This window comes from Phasianus colchicus, chromosome 14 (assembly GCF_987193195.1).
Source record: "Phasianus colchicus chromosome 14, bPhaCol1.hap1.1, whole genome shotgun sequence".
Taxonomy (NCBI): domain Eukaryota; kingdom Metazoa; phylum Chordata; class Aves; order Galliformes; family Phasianidae; genus Phasianus; species Phasianus colchicus.
Window position 1 is genome coordinate 19,078,173 of NC_143449.1, and position 18,080 is coordinate 19,096,252.

At 55.1% G+C, this 18,080-nt stretch overlaps 2 protein-coding genes across 6 annotated transcripts; both read right to left on the reverse strand.

Moving 5' to 3' along the window:
• Positions 1–3: 3 nt before the first annotated feature.
• LOC116229496 (protein Wnt-11b-like) lies at positions 4–11,183 on the reverse strand. Of its 5 annotated transcripts, XM_090150521.1 has the most exons (8): positions 9,634–11,069; positions 9,184–9,419; positions 8,814–9,091; positions 7,919–8,211; positions 7,654–7,812; positions 5,856–7,305; positions 3,869–3,953; positions 4–1,020 (listed from the first exon to the last, which is right to left on the reverse strand). In XM_090150521.1, exons 1-6 carry the CDS (start codon positions 9,705–9,707, stop codon positions 7,284–7,286), a joined length of 1,062 nt encoding a protein of 353 aa, XP_090006647.1. In that variant the 5' UTR covers positions 9,708–11,069; the 3' UTR covers positions 4–1,020; positions 3,869–3,953; positions 5,856–7,283. The 5 variants fall into 5 exon arrangements, with proteins under 5 accessions (XP_090006647.1, XP_090006646.1, XP_090006649.1 ...); XM_090150520.1 differs by lacking the exon at positions 5,856–7,305 and having other exon boundaries at positions 5–1,020; XM_090150523.1 differs by having other exon boundaries at positions 9–1,020; positions 5,856–7,812.
• Positions 11,184–11,208: 25 nt separating this feature from the next.
• On the reverse strand, positions 11,209–16,933 carry LOC149916059 (transforming growth factor beta activator LRRC32-like). Its single transcript, XM_031593982.2, has 2 exons — positions 16,784–16,933; positions 11,209–16,118 (listed from the first exon to the last, which is right to left on the reverse strand). Exons 1-2 carry the CDS (start codon positions 16,889–16,891, stop codon positions 14,184–14,186), a joined length of 2,043 nt encoding a protein of 680 aa, XP_031449842.2. The 5' UTR covers positions 16,892–16,933; the 3' UTR covers positions 11,209–14,183.
• Positions 16,934–18,080: the final 1,147 nt, after the last annotated feature.

The following is an 18,080-nucleotide window of genomic DNA, read 5'->3' on the forward strand; positions in this document are numbered from 1 at the left end:
TGAGGGCGGGGCGCCATCTTGGTGAGAGTGGCGCCGCCATCTTGGTGAGGGCCGGGCCGTCGCGGGCCGTGAGCGCGCTCGTACGGAACTGCGGTCACAGGATGGCTCCGAACCGAGCCCTGAGTGTAACTAACAGCAGGACGTTGCATCAGGAAACAAATCAGAGGGCAGATCAAAGTTAGGGATGCACCCATCTGGATCCGCTCACCCCTCAGCCCCAGTTTCCCCCACACAGCCGCAGCTCCGCGCCGTGCAGCGACGCAGCGACGCAGACGGGGCTCACACACATCCACCCCAGGCCCACCGAGCCCCGCCAGCTCCCTGCTGTTTGGCCACCGCTCCAATACCCACCCTGCTGCAGATGACTGCTCGCTGTTCTCACCAATGGTGCGAGTCTTTCTGTTACCTCCACTGGTTTCTGTTAATTAAACAAAAAACGCAGCAGCAGGCCGGGGTTCCCCCGCACGGCGCAGAGCCAAGCTGGAGCTGGACGCGCTCATTCCAGAATCGGGAATCGTCACCGTCATCAATGCTGCCAAAACCAATCAAAGATCGGGGTAACGAGACGCGGTGCCCAAGGACCCCATGGGCCCTGCAGGGCTCAGCTCCCTCGGCTGGGTGCCGCCAGCTGTGTTCTGCTCGTGTGGCTGCACCAGAGGGAGCCAAGCCATCGCTGTGGCACCCACACACCAGGCACTGCCTGGGTCCCTCAATGGGCCCCCGAATCACCGCTGCTGCAGAAGCGTGTGGTCAGAAAGTCAGCACGCCCTGCCCCAGGGACAGGGGGTGCTTCACGTGGTCCTGTCCTGCTCTTGGAAGAGCCTTGATGGCACCTGGGGACGTCGAGGGGGCTTGTTCTGCACGCAGCCATCACTGCGCAGCCTGGGTCTGGAATGTGACACAGCATCCGTGGGCACTCGCAGCACAGCGCTGTGTTTTGCTGTTCAGCTGCAGCGCCTGCTGCCAATTTTTCTCCACACGTTCTTTTCTTTGGTTGGCTCCTGAGTCCCTTCTGTACCCCTGAAATTAAAACAGGAGTAAGACAGGTAAGGGTTAAAGCTGGACTTTTACAAACACAGAAACATGATACAAGTCACTGACCTAGATGTGAAAAATTTATATGGTGTGACAATAATTCGGGGCAGGCTGGAAGCACTCAGTTTCCACAGATGAGTCAGTTTATGATTTGCTCTGTTTGCTTTATTTGTGCGTGCATGAGATAGCTTGATAAAAAGTTAATCATAAAAGCTGAAGAGCTGTGGGTTTAGGATCCTGCATGCTGTGTCCTGAGTGCATCTCCATGGTTGTACTTTTCTCTCATCCTCCCTCTGCGTGACCATTTTTTGACTGAAAACACAGACACCAGTGGTGTGAGCTATGTCAACAGCTTAACACATCATTCTGTGGTAATCCTGCACACGAGGCAGGAAGTAAAAAACAGTATGTCCAGCAGTGGGAAACCTAATTAATGTAATAACTGGAAGTAGAACAGGGCCAGGAATCTACAGCCGTTTGTTGCTCACTAGCAGAAGAAACTGTGAAATCCCCAATAATTACAGCCAGTTCACTTTCATTAGAGAGGCAGCAATGCTCTTGATGCAGCATCTTTCACCTTTGTGTGCATTACTTAAAATCCACAGTAAACCTATCATATCGTCACCCTCCCCAAGGTTCTAAATTTCAACAACATTTTGAGGATCAGAGCAATAGAGAATCTGGAGTGAACGCCTTCACCTTTGTGTTATCAAGATAGCCTCGAAGCAGTTCAGAGATCACATTGCTTATAGAATATCTCTGTTTGTTAAAGATTAAACATCTCCTTTGGGCATTCTTCTTGGAGGCCTTCAGAACAAGCCAGACAGGTTCACGAGGAGCTATCTGCTTGCTCTCCAAATAGCTGTGCAGAGGCTGATGATGGAGCACGGGACCTCAGCCTGCTTTCCCTCTCTTTAAAATCGGGAAGGAGGGAGGGGTCAGTTTTGACCAGACTATCAGTGGCAGCACAAGACTGGCCTCGAGCAGCACTTTATCACTGCTCACCACACAAGCTGGACTGAGAGAGCAGGAAACCTACATAAAGCCCTGTTTCCTCTAAGATGCAGAAGGAAGAGCCAAGTGGGCAAACTTGTTTGCTAGTTGGAGGCTCCTAAAGCTCCTTGCTAGCAGTTAACTACCCCTGGTTTTGTCTGCTGTCCCATATGGTCAAGAACAGGCTTCACTTACACCGCAGAGAATGAAGTCATTAAGGGCTAGTGACCAAATTGCCCTTGGTCTATCTACTCTCCAGCCTCAATATAATGAGGTGCGCCTACCCGTGCATGGTGTCCTCTTACAGACTGGCAGGACGTGCATTCTTTTGAGCTGCCTCTTCCAATTACAAAGGTAGCATTCATTAACACTCGGGAAAAATAAATGATTCTCTGGGAGGTGTAATTACCCAGCAAGACCCTGACTATAGGGATGGTGGCTGTGATTAGTCCTGCTACGTGTGAAAAGGAGGAGTGTCCCAGCTTTGACAAGTAGGATTGATTTTTCTTGCTCTCCCATTCTCCTGTGTGTCTCAGCGTAGTAGGTTGTCAGCATGAAGGCAATATCCAGGGCCCAGCCACAGGTTCTGGACAGCTCTTATGTTTCTCAGCCATGAAACATGCCCTCGTGCTTTCCACTACACATGTAGCAAACCTAGAACTGCTGTGGTGTATTGCATTTAAGGCACATGTGCAGAGCATCTGACAGCGCACAACCGGAGGGCCCACTTTGGGGGGATGCATATTACAAATGCATCCAGCCACCCTGGAAGGTGTCAGAGCTCCTGCTATCCCCTGCAGCATTACTAGTATTACACACTATTAGTGCTCCAGCCAGAGAGAAGCATGTCTGGAAATCCCTTGCTCCACTGCACAGTGGTCAAGGCTGACACATATGCAAACTGAGAAAGTCCTCAAAATCCGTCTGGCTGCACTCTTAGGGCATGCCTGGAAAAGCCCCATGGCATAGAGACCCTGGGCAGCTCATGAGCCTGTGTCTGCTTCTGCTTTGTAGAGGAGGCTGTTCTGCAGCTCTCATTCCACCTTATCTCACTTTCTGACTGCCTTCAGAGGCAGTTTCTCCATAGATAAACAGAAGGAGGGTGGTACAATTTCATCATTCAAAAGGAGAACCACGGCATCTTTTCTGTACTGGCAGAAAGACAGTTAGAAAAGGCCACAGAGTGCTAGAACAGAAGCAGGTGGCATCATGCTCCTGAGCTCTCTGACATGTTAGTTTTGCTCTGGAGAGCAACAAGCAAGCACCAAGAGAGATTTTAACTTCGGAGTTACAATGATGTAATGGGATGATAATAGCAGGGTGACAAACTCTTTGGCTACAGCAAATGAGAAGGAGCCCAAATGCAGCAGCCAGATACAGAAATGAAGGAAAAGAGCTCCTCACATTTGGAAGGTCTCAGGTGGGCAGGGATCTCCAGCAAGAGATGCCCTCACCTCCACTGCCAACCCTTAAATGAGGTCTGAAAAGGGGTGGATCCTGCCTCCATCCCTTCCGTCACTCAGTACATTGCATGCACCTGAGCTCCCCTAGGTTGACCCTGCCTTCCCCCCAGGTGCTCCATCAGTGCTTCAGGCCATAAGTTAGCATTTCCACTGCAGGAGTGCTGTTCTCTGTAGAAGCCTTTTTCACCCTGCAACTTGGTGAACTGAGGGGTGCAGAGCTGGTAGGGTTTCCAGCCTGCTGAGCCTCAAGGAAGGGATGGAAGTCTCCTTCCTCTCTGAATCCAGCACAGCCATTGCTGCAGCTGCCCTTTAAGCTATGCTCAAGGGCCCTCAGACTGCAGACCAGTTCCCCCTCTGGTCTTATGTCTGTTACTCACCTACATCTCTCAGTTGAAGATCCCCACAAGGGCAATCCCTGTTGTTACTTGTCATCCTCAAGACTTCATGACATTGCTGAACACCCTAGAAATAAAGGAGAACAAAGAGGCAAGGGTTTTTCCTTAAATACAAGTCTTTGCTCATGTTTGTATCTGGTGGTGTGATACTGTAAACACCAAAGGTCAAGGTAACATTCCCCAGAACCTTACAACAGAACAGGCATTGATCAACAGCTGAGCTCCAAACAGTGACCTCAGTTCTGCCTTCCCTTTATTCTGGCTCAGCCATCCATGGGGCCAGCAGAAGGAAGGAGCTGTGCTGGTGCAGATGGAGGTCTTCAAACACTCCCCCCTCAGAGTTGCATTCTGGGGCTGTAGGGAAGGAATATCCCAAAGCATCCTTGAAGGCAGTGCCATTCTTTCCCATAGATTTTACTTATTTACCAAAAGCTTGTTGCCCTTGCCTGGATTGTCTGCCTAGAATTAGTTAAGCAGCATCCTTAACCAGCAGGGAACAGTCGTGTGCACACCTGTTTTACTCTTTTCAAACACAAAAGCCAAGCAATAACAGAGAGGAGGCTTTTCAGAGCAAACCCTTTGCCTGATTCTCATCAAATTGCATGCAGAGGGATGGTTTTCTTCTGTGCACGAGCTACATTCAGAGCCATCTCTCCCATGTCAGTTCACAGCACTGCAAAGTGAAGAGCTTCTGCCATGACCATTCAGCTCCGGGAGTCTCATTTCCAGAGACAAACAGAGATAAACAAAAAGCCACAAGACATGTGGAAAATGGGTAATGACAGAGGAGTCAAAGAGGTAGATCTGTCACATTAGCGTTGAGCCCAATGAGGGTTTGTGAAGCAGAGGGTAATGACAGCAGCCTGCCACAGTGTGGAGAGGACTGATTGTGAAAATGGGGCAGAAGAAATAAGGCAGGATGTGTCTGAAGGGCTGCAAAGCCATAATCCTTACAGAGCATCAGGGACACTGCTGCCACTGTTGTCCATATAATTCAGGTCATGAAGTGGCACCTTCCACATCTTGAGGAGTTTGTGATGGCAGTGAAGTTGTAGGCAGCTAAGGTAAAGCCCTCCTGCACCGATTTCTCTGGCAGCATCTCACTGATGGGTGCTGGAAGCCACCTGAGGGTGATGTCAGGGACCAAGGTTTCCTATCTTTTACCTTGGAGGGTGCCTGCGCTGGCCTGGGGAAACAGGGCTCTGTGTGCCCTTATCAGCTTTCTGCTGGCTTTCCTGCCTTGGCAGGGTTAGAGAGAGAAGATACACCCAGCAGACCTTGGAGCCAAGCAGATAGTTTATTCCCTCTGGGTCCTTTGCTGGATTTTGCTCTGGCTCCCAGTCCTGAGGAGCCTCCTCCAGCCTAGCAAATCTCACAAGACTGGAAATTCCAGCTGCAAACTCAGACTGCAGCACTTCCCATTCTAAACATTGTCAGTGAACTGCCACCACCCCACCGCAGCCCCTCCTGCCAGCCTGACCCCTTTGCACCCTTCAGCTAATTACAGCACTTCCCCCATCTCCTGCAGGAGACAGATGGAGCCCAGCATCCCACTGCTGACCGCCCCTCCAGCCCTTCCCTGCTGGGCCTGCAGCGAGAATGCAAGCAGCAAGAGGAGGAGAGGGCTCTGCATATTCCACCCTTCACCCTGCCTTTTCCCAGGCGGAAATTCAAACAGGACCTCTCTAGGAGGGGAATCAGGACATCTCCCCAGGGCGCTCCTAGCTATTGTGGCTCCTCTCCTCCACCCCAGGCAATGTGTGTTTGCAGTTACCAAATGCAAATCACATTTCCCACCCTCCTGGTGGAATCTCTCCCTTCTCAGTATCCTTCCCCTCTTTTCTTCTGCCCGGCTCGTTTTGCAATGCTCTGAGGAGTTCACAGCCCCTCCCAGTTTCACCTCCCTGTGATCTTGCAGTGTGGGTGTGGTTATGGGGAAGGTATTTAAGCAGTCCTCCTAATTAAGTACCTGCATCACCTCCGTACTCGGCCTGGCCCTGGGTTGCAGCTGAAGCCTCCCTTTCTGAGGAATGCTGGTGACTAACTCCTAATTGCATTTTAAAAGACAAACTGGAGATAGCTCCTCTGCCCTCGCAGCTGCAGCGGAAGCCTCCCAGCTGTGGCCTTCCTGTAGCTCTGGGAAAGCTGTATGTCAGCAGCCAGACCGAGTCAATGCTGCATTAACAACTGATAATGATGGTTAACTCACTTGGTTAGCCATGTGAGCATGTGCTTCACCCCTGAGGATTTGGGCTTCCAGCTCCCAGCCTTGTTTTGAGCCACCTTGGACTCTCAGCTCTTACTCATTGTTAATAGAGAAACCTGGAGCACATTAAATGGAGGGGATAGTTTACAACAAAAGCTTGTGAATTGATTCTGTGACCCAGCTGAGGCTGTTAAAAATGATTGAATGAATATGGAAATGAGTAATCTTACAGCTGGACTCAGGGCTGAGCACAACCAGCTCCGTTCAGTGCAAACCACAAATTACACAAGGCGCACGCAAGGCTGCCAGAGCCTCTAGGTTGTGGTGGAGCTGCAGGAAGCCATCCTGGGATCTTGGGCACATCTACCTGCACTCCTCGTGCTGTGGGTTCTCCTCGGCACACACACATTTAAGTTCATCCCTTCTCTCCAAAGGCTGCGCAAACTGGAATCTCATTCTATGCAAGTGCTTCTCCAACTCTCCTGCTAAAAGCAGTCATGGCAACTGAGGGAAGGATGAGCTGAATCAGGACCCTATCTATGATACACACTGTGTTCCAACCCAATACACGCAGATCAGAAAATGAGCCCCAGCTGCCTCTGTTTCCAGCTACCAGAACCTTATGCACTGTGCTTCAAACTCTCCTTCCAGCCTTGTTCTCTCTGGGGCCAGCTGAATGCCAAGGTGGCTGTGGGAGGAGGTGACACGCAGGTCTGTCACAGAGGCATGGTATGGTACATTTATTTAAGCAATACACACCGGAATCCCACTTACATTGAGTCTAAAGAGTCATGCTTATTTCTTCAGGACTCTGGAATCCTGTCCTCCCCCCAGGCCAGTGCCAGCACACCTGGGGTCAGGGGGTGGAAGGAGCAACTTCCATCAGCCACAGCTGAAGTCTTCTAACTGTGAGACCTGCAGCCACCTCCATGCGGGTCGTGGAGGAAAGAGATGAGTTCTGTTTCCTGGAGCCATAACTGACTCTGCCTTTGCTCTTTATTACAGATGCTGCAAAGAGCTCTGGAAGTGTTTGCCCGTGAGGAGGAACATTCAGTGGTGTTGGGTGAACCCACAGCAGAAATCTGGCTCCAGAGGCTCTACCAAGACCCCCTCAACCTCAGCAGTTTTCTTTCCTGCAGCCTTCCCCCCGTAGAACTCTTTACCCATCTTCTCATCCATCACTCCTGGCTTTCAGGCCACTGTCAAAAGCCTCCTGCAAAAGGACAATGGCAGTGCAGAGTCCTTGTTCACCCCTGGAGAACAGGGCCGGGTGATAAATGGTTGTCCCCAGCTGGAGACAGAGGGCCAGATGCTGATCCACTGCGGGAGGGCAGCCCTTTGTCTCACTCTGGTGAGACAGGACAGAGGTCGTCCTCTAGTTTGAGGCTTCCCATCATCACCCAGTTTGAGGTCCTCTGTTGTAGTTCCAGAGTCCAGGCTTACAGCATAATCCCCTTCAGAGCACTGTTTGCAGATGGTGCCCGTTCTGCGGCTGCACACTGGAAGACTCAACACAAGTCCTGCTGCCTGCTGTGATGCCCCACACTATTTACAGACGTACCTCTCCACCAGCCGCCGGCATCTCTTGCACACCACGTAGCAGCACCAGCGGTACTTGCAGTGACACCTCTCCACCACCTCCTCCATGTAAGCGTTGTAGCCACGGCCACAGCACAGCAGGTTGCAGCCATCACTGCCTGCAGATGTCTTGTTGCACTGCCTGCCAAGGGGGGATGCACAGGTCAGAGCGAAGCAGCGTGCCTCCCACCCACAGTGCTGGTGCCCACCTGGGCGGCTCTTAGAGCATATTTGCAGCTGGTCCTTACCTATCCTGTGTCCCCACAGACCCCAGGTGGACATTGGGCGTGCAGTAGTCGGGGGAGTTGATCAGATAAACCAGGTCCGTGTCTCTCATCACCCTGATGTCTGTTTCTGTGGGCTTCAGCTGCTTCCTGTGCCCCACGAGGCGGTGGCTCACCCTGATGGCTGCCAGGTACTTGGATTTGAGCTCGGAGGCAATTTCACCCAGACTCAGCAGTGCCTTCCAACACGTCTTCACCGAACAGGAGCCTGAAACACCGTGGCATTTGCACTTGGTATCCAGGGACTCACTCAGCACCTGCAGAGGGTGGAAATATGAATTTAGTGTCCGCTCCTGGTTCCCACTCCACTGACAGATTTGTAAGAACATCCATGGTCATTTCCAAGAGATGGAAGAGCTGAGCTGCTTACTGCCACCAGAGAGACTTCTTCTCTCTCATTTAGAGGCGAAAGACCATGGTGCTGTTGGGACAGCCAGAGAGTGCCTTCTTTCAGTGGAGCAATCGAGGACTCATCCTGCTTTGTTCCCCTTGTGATAAGAACCTGACCTTTGGGAAGTGCCCTGGTGGAGCTTGTAGTGGAGTGGCAGCTTCCCCAGCTCTCACAAAGGCTCAGGAACACTATGTCCTCCTCTGGAGCCTACCTCCTTACCTCAGGCACCACTGCACCCTGCATCACAGAATCATCGAATCACTGAGGTTAGAAGGGCCCTCTCAGATCCCCAGCTCCAGCCCACCCCACCATGCCCATCACTGCATCCCTCAGTGCCACATCCTCCATGTTCTGGGACACCTCCAGGGACAGTGGCCCCATCACTCCCTGTGCAGCTGTGCATCCCACTCTTTCCAAGAAGAAATTTTTCCTAATATCCAACCTCATGGGGCCATGGGCCGTACCCACCTGCCTTCCTGCCACGTTGTTATGCCAATTCATGGCCCTGAGAGCCTGCGATCCCAGCTTGTTGGATTTTAGGGGGCTGTCAGCAAAAGCAGCACCCAGCTGGAGGCCGTAGTGCAGGTTGTCCCCGCAGCCACCCCATCTGAAGTCAGGTCCGGGGAGTTCGGAGGGGACGGAGCCGCAGGAGCAGAGCGGAAGTGACCCTGAGGCACAGGCTTGGGCAATGGAGTGTGCAATGGCGGCGGCAGAGAGCGCATGGACAAAGGCAGATTCCCTGGTCCCTGGAAAGAAAGGGGGAGATGTCTCATCTCCTGCAGATCGAATGGCACACGATTAACACCAGTGTAATAGCAGCAAGTTTTTTCTTCTTTACCTTTCAGCAGGTCAGGACCGAAGCTGGGGGCACGCTGGATGGAGGAGCAGTTCCACCTCATGCCTGAAAAGGTCTTCTGGCAGATGCTCTTGATCTCGCTGGCAGCCTGAACGATGCTGTTCATGACCTCCAGGTTCCTGCGGCATATCTGGACCTGGTCAGGCACGAGCCCAGCCAGCAGCCGGCAGTGGTGGATTCTGTCCCAGGACGCTCTGCTGCCGTTCTCTGCCAGTGCTCTGTTGAGAGAGGTTGTGTTGTGAGGGGACCACAAGCACGGGATGGGGGTGAGCAGACAGGGATGATGGGCACTGGGATGGGGATGAGAGGTTGGGGTCTGCAGGCAGTGGGATGGGGACCCAGGGAATGAGAGATGGGCAGACCCCAGGGAGCTGCTGCAGGGGACACCCAAGGGAGCCTCCGCCTGTTCCCCAATTGCTCTCCATTACTCACAGCCACTGGATGGCCATGGCGAGCCCCAGCTGGCAGAGCAGCACTGCAGCAGTGGGCACAGTGAATCGGCCCATGGCTGGGGATGGGGCTGGGAGCAGGGCCTCAGCTCCCTTTATACCCTCTGGCCTTCGTCCTGCCCACTGGGGAGGGGAACAAAGGCAGTTTTGGTGCCATTCACAGCTCACAGCTGTTGGGGGAGGATGGAGTGGCCATCCCCACTGACTGGCTCTGGTCCCCAGCCTGGGTGCTCTTGGAGCAGGATCTCACTGGTCAAGTACCCCACTACTGCTGCAGTCAGCCCTGAAACAGCTGCTCCTCGGGGAGCACAGAGCAGCTTGGTGCAAGGGAGTTTCACCTTCAGCTGCTCAAGGAGAGCCATTTGTTTGCAAAGCAAGCACACGCTTATTTTCTCAGCAGATAAAAACTTGTCCCCATAAGCAGGAAATGTAGGCTAGTGGGAATCAGGCAGTGATGACATTAGTAAGGGACAAAAGGGATGGCAAGGAATGATACTTATTTCCGGATTTTTTTTCTTTTTTTGCTTGCTGTTAACTCCTCCTAAACACAGCACAGCCAGCTTCCCAGCCAGCAGGGCCCTGGAAACCTCACAGCCTGGTACTGCAGGTTGCCTGCATGCAGCTCTCAGCTGCAGAGGAGCCGCTGTGGGTCTGCCTGGATGCACTGCAGGGCAGCAGCTGGGCTCATGTCTGGGACTTCTCCTTTGGAATTGTGCTTTCTCCCTTGCTGTGCCACTTCCCTTCTAGCAGGAGGTGCTTTCCCTTTGCAGGATGTTGCTGCTGTCTGGTGAGCACCCCCTGACCTCCCACTGACTCGCTGTCATGTGAGCCAGAGCTGGGATGCACAGCATGAATGGCTGACCTCCCCAGAGTGCTCTATTGGGATGGAAAGGCCACAGTGCTTTGTGCCCATGAGGAGGGGTCCTGCTAGGAAAAGGCTGGGGTCACAAATCCCGAGTGTAAGCACAAAGGGCTGAACAAAAAGAGAAAAAAAGGAAGGCAGAGAGAGCCTGCCAGGCACAGCCTCCATGGTCAGAGCAGAGAAGCACTGTAGGCCAGAGGCTATTCCTCAGCTCCAGCTCAGCTGCTCCTCACCAGCTCAGCACCTCCTGCAGCATCCCTGCTGTCTGGGGCAGCAGCTGCTTGCTTTGCTCCTTCCACACCTCAGGCTCAGCACTGCCATCCTCTGTAAAGCAAACCCACTCTGGGCCATCAAATCAAATCCCAGGTGCTGAGTGGCAGAGAGGAACCAATCTGTGAATCCCACCCACCTCTGCCAAGGGCTGTGAAGGGACACTTTCCCCCTGCAGCCCCTGCTGTGATGGGTTTGCCGTATAGACACCACTGCACACAAGGGTCTCTGGAAGTCCCTGATATTTCTTGTCTTCCCACCTTCACACCACGACTTTTGCAGATCCTTCTCTTACCTTGGCCAGAACCAGATGCAATGTCCACACTTCTCCCTCCTGTGAGCCCAAATGAGCCTTTCACTCCAACCCCAAAGATTCTGGTGTCATGAAATTTTTCTCTCCGTAAATCCCCTTTTTTCAACCTTAAGGAATGGAGAATTGCCTTGTGCCTGGAGGGGGACATCGGGGGGAAATCTGAGCAGCTTCTGGAGGAATGAGGAGTTCCTTGAGGAGGAAAAGAAGCTTTTGTCAGTGCTGGGAGGTGCTCGGGTGCTTTCTGTGCACCACGTGCTCAGCCTGCAGCATCCCACCAAGCACACGGGGCAGCAATCACTCAGAAAGGCCAGCAGCTGCCCCTCACAAACACCTGTCAGCACAGCTGTGCCATGATGGGATTTGGGCAGGAGGGGCAGGAAGGGCAGCAGCGCCCACAGAGATGGGCAAAGTGATATCCTAGCGGGGTGCTCAGTGCCAGCCCCAGCCGGAGGGGGCACATTGCCACCTTCTGGCCAGTGGCTTTGCTGTTAGGGCCACCCCTTCCCCTCGGGGTCTCTGCCTTCTCCCTCCTGGGGGCCAGCAGGTCCCACCCTCAGCACTCTTCTTCGTGCACCCATTGGCTGTGTCACTGCCAGGAAAACTGCTCGGGGTGCAGATGGTGTCGTTGTCTGGGATCTGGAGGGGTGACAGGTGGCAGTGGGATGGCATCGGTTGGGCCCTGAGCATCCATGTCTGACATCAACCTCCTGCCTCCCACTCGCTGCCTCCCACCAGGTGATTTCTACCAACTCCTCTTCACAGAAGTTTTGCGACGACTGAGTAGTAGGAAAGAAAGGATTCCTTTTAAAGCCAAAGCCGCCCTTCGTTTGATGTCACTTCCTCTTTCTAGCCTCATCCATGAAGCGAGCACAGGGCAAGTGCTAAAAATACCTCTTCCACTTCCATGTGGGGCTGCCTTGATGCAGGAGGAGGCAAGGAAGGGGATTCCCAGCCTGGGAAAGGTGTCCCCTTCTCTGCCTGGGAGAAAGTGCAGTGATGCACAACTGGGGACAGGTACGGGTGAGAGGAGAGGGGGGACACCTGTGAAGTGTGGCCCCAGCCCCCATGCCCACCTCTGTCATGTCTTGGGGTGTGGGTGGTACCAGAGGTGCCCCTGTGGTGGTGGTTGTGACAATTGACTTGAGCCAAACCACCACCTTCCTCTTTCTGAGGTGTCGGTGACCTCAGCGCAGGACGGATGCTCACAGGGCTGCGGGAGGCAGCGAACTTCCCGAGGTGCCATCAACTGAGCTGTTGGGATGCTGACACACAGTGATGGTCCGTCCCCACTTCCCACGGCGCTCGCTCAGCTCTGCCTGGGTCAGCAGCATCTTTCAGCTGGGGACAGAGACCACAGGCGTGCAGCTGCTGTGGGTGCGGGCTCAAAGGGAACAGAGCACGTGGGGACATTGCCATGGGGTGACTGTGACAGAAGTGTCCCAGCACAGACTGGGCTCTGCTGCACGCCCTGTCCCCAGGGCACCGGGGGATAGAAGGCGTCGGGGTGGGGGCACCCAGCTGCACAACAGCTGTCTGCATCCGCACTGCTGCCCCTGAGAACAAGGCAGGGGATGCCTGGGAGCTGCCTTCCCTCTCCTCTCGCTGCCAGCAGCTCTGCGGCTGCTGGAGGGCGGTGCAGGTCCCCGTCTGGCCGGAGCCCCAGCAAAGACGAAAAGACTGTCATGCATGACACGCTCGACCTCACCAATGAGGCAGGAGTGGCTGGCGGGGGTAGCACTGAGTCACGCAGCAGAGGCGGTGGTACGGAGCGATAATGGGAAGCAGCGGTGGCACCGTCCTGCGGAAGGGAGGGCACCGGGCAGAGGTCCTGGAGGACGTGCAGATGGGGCTGGGGCTGGGAAGAGGCACTGCCATCAGCCCCGGTTCCATCCCGAAGCCACAGAGCGAACACCACAGCTGCTGGAAACATAAATCCCACCTGCATGCAGTACGGGGGTGGTGGCTTTAAGATCAGAAGCAGCAAAAACTCAAAAGTAGGGACAGCTCCAGCAGCAGCTCTGCTATCGTGGCTGTGAGAGTTGGGTGCAACACAGAGTGGGAGAACAGCAGCCCCAAGCAAGCCCTACAGCAGAGCTGGGGGACGTGTGAGCTGAGCTGTGCCCATCAGAGGACAGCACGAGGGGAACTCTGCCCACTGCATCCCACAGCCCCCAGCCAGGCTCCTGATCCTATGGAGAAAAGGGGGGTAAAGCTCAACTATGCCTTAACTCGAGTTAGTTGCAGGCAAGGCGATTTCCACGTAAGTTAGCAGAGCAGCCAGTTGGGAACTTCTGATAAAATTTGTTTTACTTTGAAAATGGAGTGATTCAGTCACATGTGAAAGGTTTCCACTGGAAATAATTAGTTTTGCTGGATTTCTCAACTGATTCTCTAGAAAATCTGTAATGCTCAGGGTTTGTCAGCCACAGCACTCCTCTCAGACCAGGAATTGCACTGTCCCACAGCTGGGCACAAATCGCAGCATTTTGACACAATCATTTCAGTTTGGCATCAACGTTCTTTGGATCTCTCAACCTCATGTTCAACCAAGAGAAAGCTCCTAACACCAAAACCATGGGGCTCTGCTGGGAGCAACCATGGGATGCAGCCTGGAGAACTGCTTGTTGAATCAGACACAGATGCAGAGGACCATGCACCATTTCCCTGGGTTGATTTCCACACCTCAGTCCCTCTTTGTCCTCCTTTGGTTGCTCTCCTTGATTTCTCAGCCCCTTGGCAAAGCCAGCGCCCATCTGCTGCCCTGTCCATCTCTTGCTGACCCTATGGGTGCCAGCTGGAAGCCGGGCTGCTGAACTCATGGTGGTGGCACCACGCTCCTGGCTGCAGGGACAATTCCCTTCCCATGAGCAGAGGGCAGAACCTCTCCTGGCACTGCTCATGGCCCTGAGGATGGGGCACCTTCCTCCCAGCAACGAATGGGCTGCAGGGACTCAGCTCTGCCCGGTGCCTGCCCAGCGCTGGGTGTCTGCAGTCACATCTGCAGAACATGCAGCGTGTTGGGAGAGGTGCCTGAAACATAATACTAATAGTATTATTGACAACACAGAGCTGCAGTTGGTTCCCCTGGCTATACTTCAGTGTCGCTCTGTGCTGGCCCCCCCTCGGCCACTCTGTCTGTCTGGGGCTGGGGCAGCAGGATGCCCATCCCGTGGCCCCGCAGCCAGCACACCCTGCAGCCTGCACACAGCAGGACACCCAGCAGGGTTGTCAGCACCAGCACTGAGCTGCCATCCCAGGGCTGTGGGCACGGCCACGGCGGGCGGCTGCTGAGCGGTGCTGTCCTGTTTGTGACCCTGTGGTGGATGCAGCGTGCGCGGTGCAGGTCAGGCAGTTGCACACCAGCTGCCTGCAGAGCATCCAGCCAGCCCAGCTCGCAGCAATGGAAGGGGTTCCCTGCTAGGCACAGTGCCTGCAGGCTGTGGGTCCACCCCATCAGTGCCTGCTTGGGCAGTGCTGGCAGCTCGTTACCGCTGACATCCAGAGTTTGCAGCGGGGAGCAGGACAAACCTGTGGGCAGAAGGCTCAGGCGGTTGCCCGAGAGGTCCAACACCCTGAGCTCATCCAAGCAGGGGATCTCAGCCCTGCTGTTGTCCATGTGGTTCCCCCGCAGCCAGAGCTGCTGCAGGGAGTGCTCCAAACCCTCCAGTGCCACCCGTGGCACAGCCAGGCCCTGGTTCTCAGACAGGTCCAAGGAGAGCAGTGGGGTTCGGCTGAAGGTGCGGGGCAGCAGCTGGGTGAGGCTGTTCCTGCGAAGGCTGAGGTGCTGCAGGTGGGGGATGCTGTGGAAGGCGGTGCAGGGTTCTGACCTTGGAGAGCCCCCTCCTGGTATCTCCCCCATGTCACTCCCGCAGGGCTGAAGGCTGTTGGAGCCCAGGTCAATGGCTTCCAGCTGGGGCAGGGCATCAAAGAACCAACGAGGCAGAGCACGGATAGCATTGCCATGGAGGTCCATGGAGCGCAAGGAGAGCGCTGCATCCTCCTGCCACGCAGCTGTGCCATTCCTGTCCCCATCCCCATCTCTGGTCATCAGCTCCATGGTGATGTCCTGGAGGCAGTTCATGGCCACGCTGAGAGTGAACAGGGAGCGCATGGCATGGAAGAACAGCAGCGGAAGCAGCTGCAGGCAGTTGTAGCTGAGGTCCAGCTCGGCCAGGCGGGTCAGGCTGACTGCGGTGCCCAGCGAGGTGCTGAAGCTCACCATCTCCTCGTAGTGCAGCACAAACTGGGCTGGGTGATGTGAGCTGGGGTCCAGCGAAGTGATGAAGTTGTGGGAGAGGTTGAGGTGCACAAGGCGGTGCGCGGCTGGGAGCTGTGGGAAGGAGAGCAGTCGGTTGTGGCTCAGGTCGAGCACCTGGAGCAGGTAGGGACCCCGTCCCTCCTCCCAGCCAAACAGCTCCAGGGCGTTGTGGCTCAGGTTCAGGACTTGCAGCTGCCGCAGGCTGAAGCTGGAGAGGCAGTGCAGGGAGTTCAGGGCCAGGCTGAGCACTACCAGCTCCCGCAATGCCTCGAACGCTCCCTCCTCGATGTCCATGATGTAGTTGTTGCTGAGATCCAGCTCACTCAGCCATGGGGAGCCCTGGAAGATGCCCGCTGGCAGCTGGCTCAGCCTGTTTCTGTGCAGGTGCAGCACCCGCAGTGTAGTGAGGCCACTCAGAAACCCCCTCACCATGTGGCTCTCCAAGCCATTGGCCGACAGGTCCAGCACCTCTATACCCTGCAGTGCACTGAAAGCCACTGCATTGTCCTGATGGTTTTGGTGCAGGCGGTTGGAGCCCAGCAGCAGTGAGTGCAGCCGTGGCAGCTGGGCCAGCACTGACCCCGAGATGGCCTCCAGGCGGTTGGAGCGCAGGTCCAGGTGCTCGAGCTGCCCCAGTGCAGGCAGGCGGCTCTCCGACAGGTTCTGAAGGAAGTTGTGGGACAGATCGAGGTGCTTCACTCCTTGGGGAAGGTCCTTGGGAAAACTGTGCAGCCCAGCAGCCCTGCAGGACACCTTTGTGGGGCTCTACAGAGAAACAGGGAAACCCATCAGCACCAGCTGGCACGGCTCCAGGCAGAGGAGCTGCTCTTTGCCATCTGCTCTGTGCCTGCAATGGGAAGGGGCGAGGCTACCAGAAGCTGCTCAGGAGACCAGCAGCTTCTGCATAGGGTGGGCTTTCGGCAGTGAGGGATGTTGCTTTTTACATCTGTTTTTGTGCTGGTGCAATTTGCTGGTTTGGGTGCAGGTCATCACCGGCACTCCTTAGCCTTAAGCCCTGGAGGATAAGTGAGGGAGAGGAAGGCGATGTCTGCCTGATGGTGCTCCTGGAGATGTGAGAAGCCCCACACTCTGACCCCGTAGGCTGTCCTTTCATGCAATGAATGAAAAGTTAATGGCATCACTGACAGCGCTGCCCTGCAGAGCATCTCCGTCCCATCCTATCCCTGGAACTGTTCTCATTGGTTTGAAAGTGATGGGGAGTAGCTGGGAAAGGCTATGGGCAAACAGCTTGAAGCCAGGAGAGCAGAGGGAAGCAGGAAGGTGGGGAGACAGGATGGGTAGAATTGGAGGCTGGATGAGATAAGTGCCGTGGGGGAGAGGCATGTGAGATCTGCCTTTGCTGCACAGAGGGTTGGGTGCTGTGAACCAGCGCAGAGTGCTGTGACAGCCTTGGGAAGCAGCAGCCTTACCTGCTGGCACGGTGGAGGCCTGGACTTCGCCTCCCCACCAGCCTGGGTCCTGAGGATGGCCGGAAGCAGGCAGAACAGCAGGCGTCCTGCCCCAGGGACACACCGCATGGTGGCACCGCCAGCCCTGCTCGCAGCTCTGCCGCTCTGCTCCAGCCCCTGCACAGAGCCCCATAAATAGGCTGTGGCATGGATGGGGGAAGGAGATAGTGAGAGGGGGTGTCAGCAGCTGCGGAAGTGGGAAAGGAGACATATACGGCCATGGAGGGGAAAAACTGCACAAAACTACAAGGAAGGGAAAGAGAAACCGCTGGAGTGGGAGGAGGCAGGGCTGCATGAGGGCTCAGGTGATCCACAGAAACCACCGTGGAAATGAAGCATCAGGAAGGAATGCTGTGCTTGGGAGAGCAGAGGGCTCTGCAGGAGTTTCCCACATAGAGCTGCTCTTCCCCTGCCCTGTGCCATGGATGTGCCCACAGCCTGGACACCCCAACTCCCACTGGGGACCCCAGGACCACAAGTGAGGCATAAATCCCCCTCCTGTGCACCCTGAGACACAACCACTGTGCTCTCACTGCTCAGCTCTTGGGTGGGGGAGCACAAAGCAAAGCTCTGGGTGGGAGCCGGGGTGGACGCAGCCCTTCCTTTGTCCCCAGAAGGGACACAGAGCTGTGCTCCTCAGTGACACATCCCCAGTGGGCCTGGAAGAGAGCTGCTGTGACTCAGCCCAAGCTGGGCTGGCTGTTATGGGTGCAGCAGTAGAGCGGTTGCTTTGTTCCCAGATGTGCCTGGCAGACTGATAGATAATAACATTTTTCCCCTACTTGCACATTCCACATGTGATTATATCTAAAGACACAGCAGCCTGACTTTTCCTGGGGTTGCCCTTTGTCAGCTCATACCATGGAGAGCATTTTGTTGCCTCTGGGCTGTGGTTCCTCCTGGACAAACAGACAGTGGCTCTGAACCCATGCAGTGCTGGGGGCTGAGCCCTTCCCACCGCCCACAGTGGATGCACTTGGGCCAAGGGCAGCTGCAGCAGAACAACCCCTGATTGTTCTCAGAGCACATCTGTCCAGATGTGGAACCAGGCAGCTCCACCCGGGAGCCACAGGCCTCTGGCTGACCCCAATCATCCTCAGAATCACAGAATCACAGAATGGCCAGGGTTGGAAGGGACCTCAAGGATCATGAATCTCCAACCCCCTGCCACACGCAGGGCCACCAACCATCCCACCTAATGCTAGACCAGGCTGCCCAGGGCCCCATCCAATCTGGCCTTGAACACCTCCAGGGATGG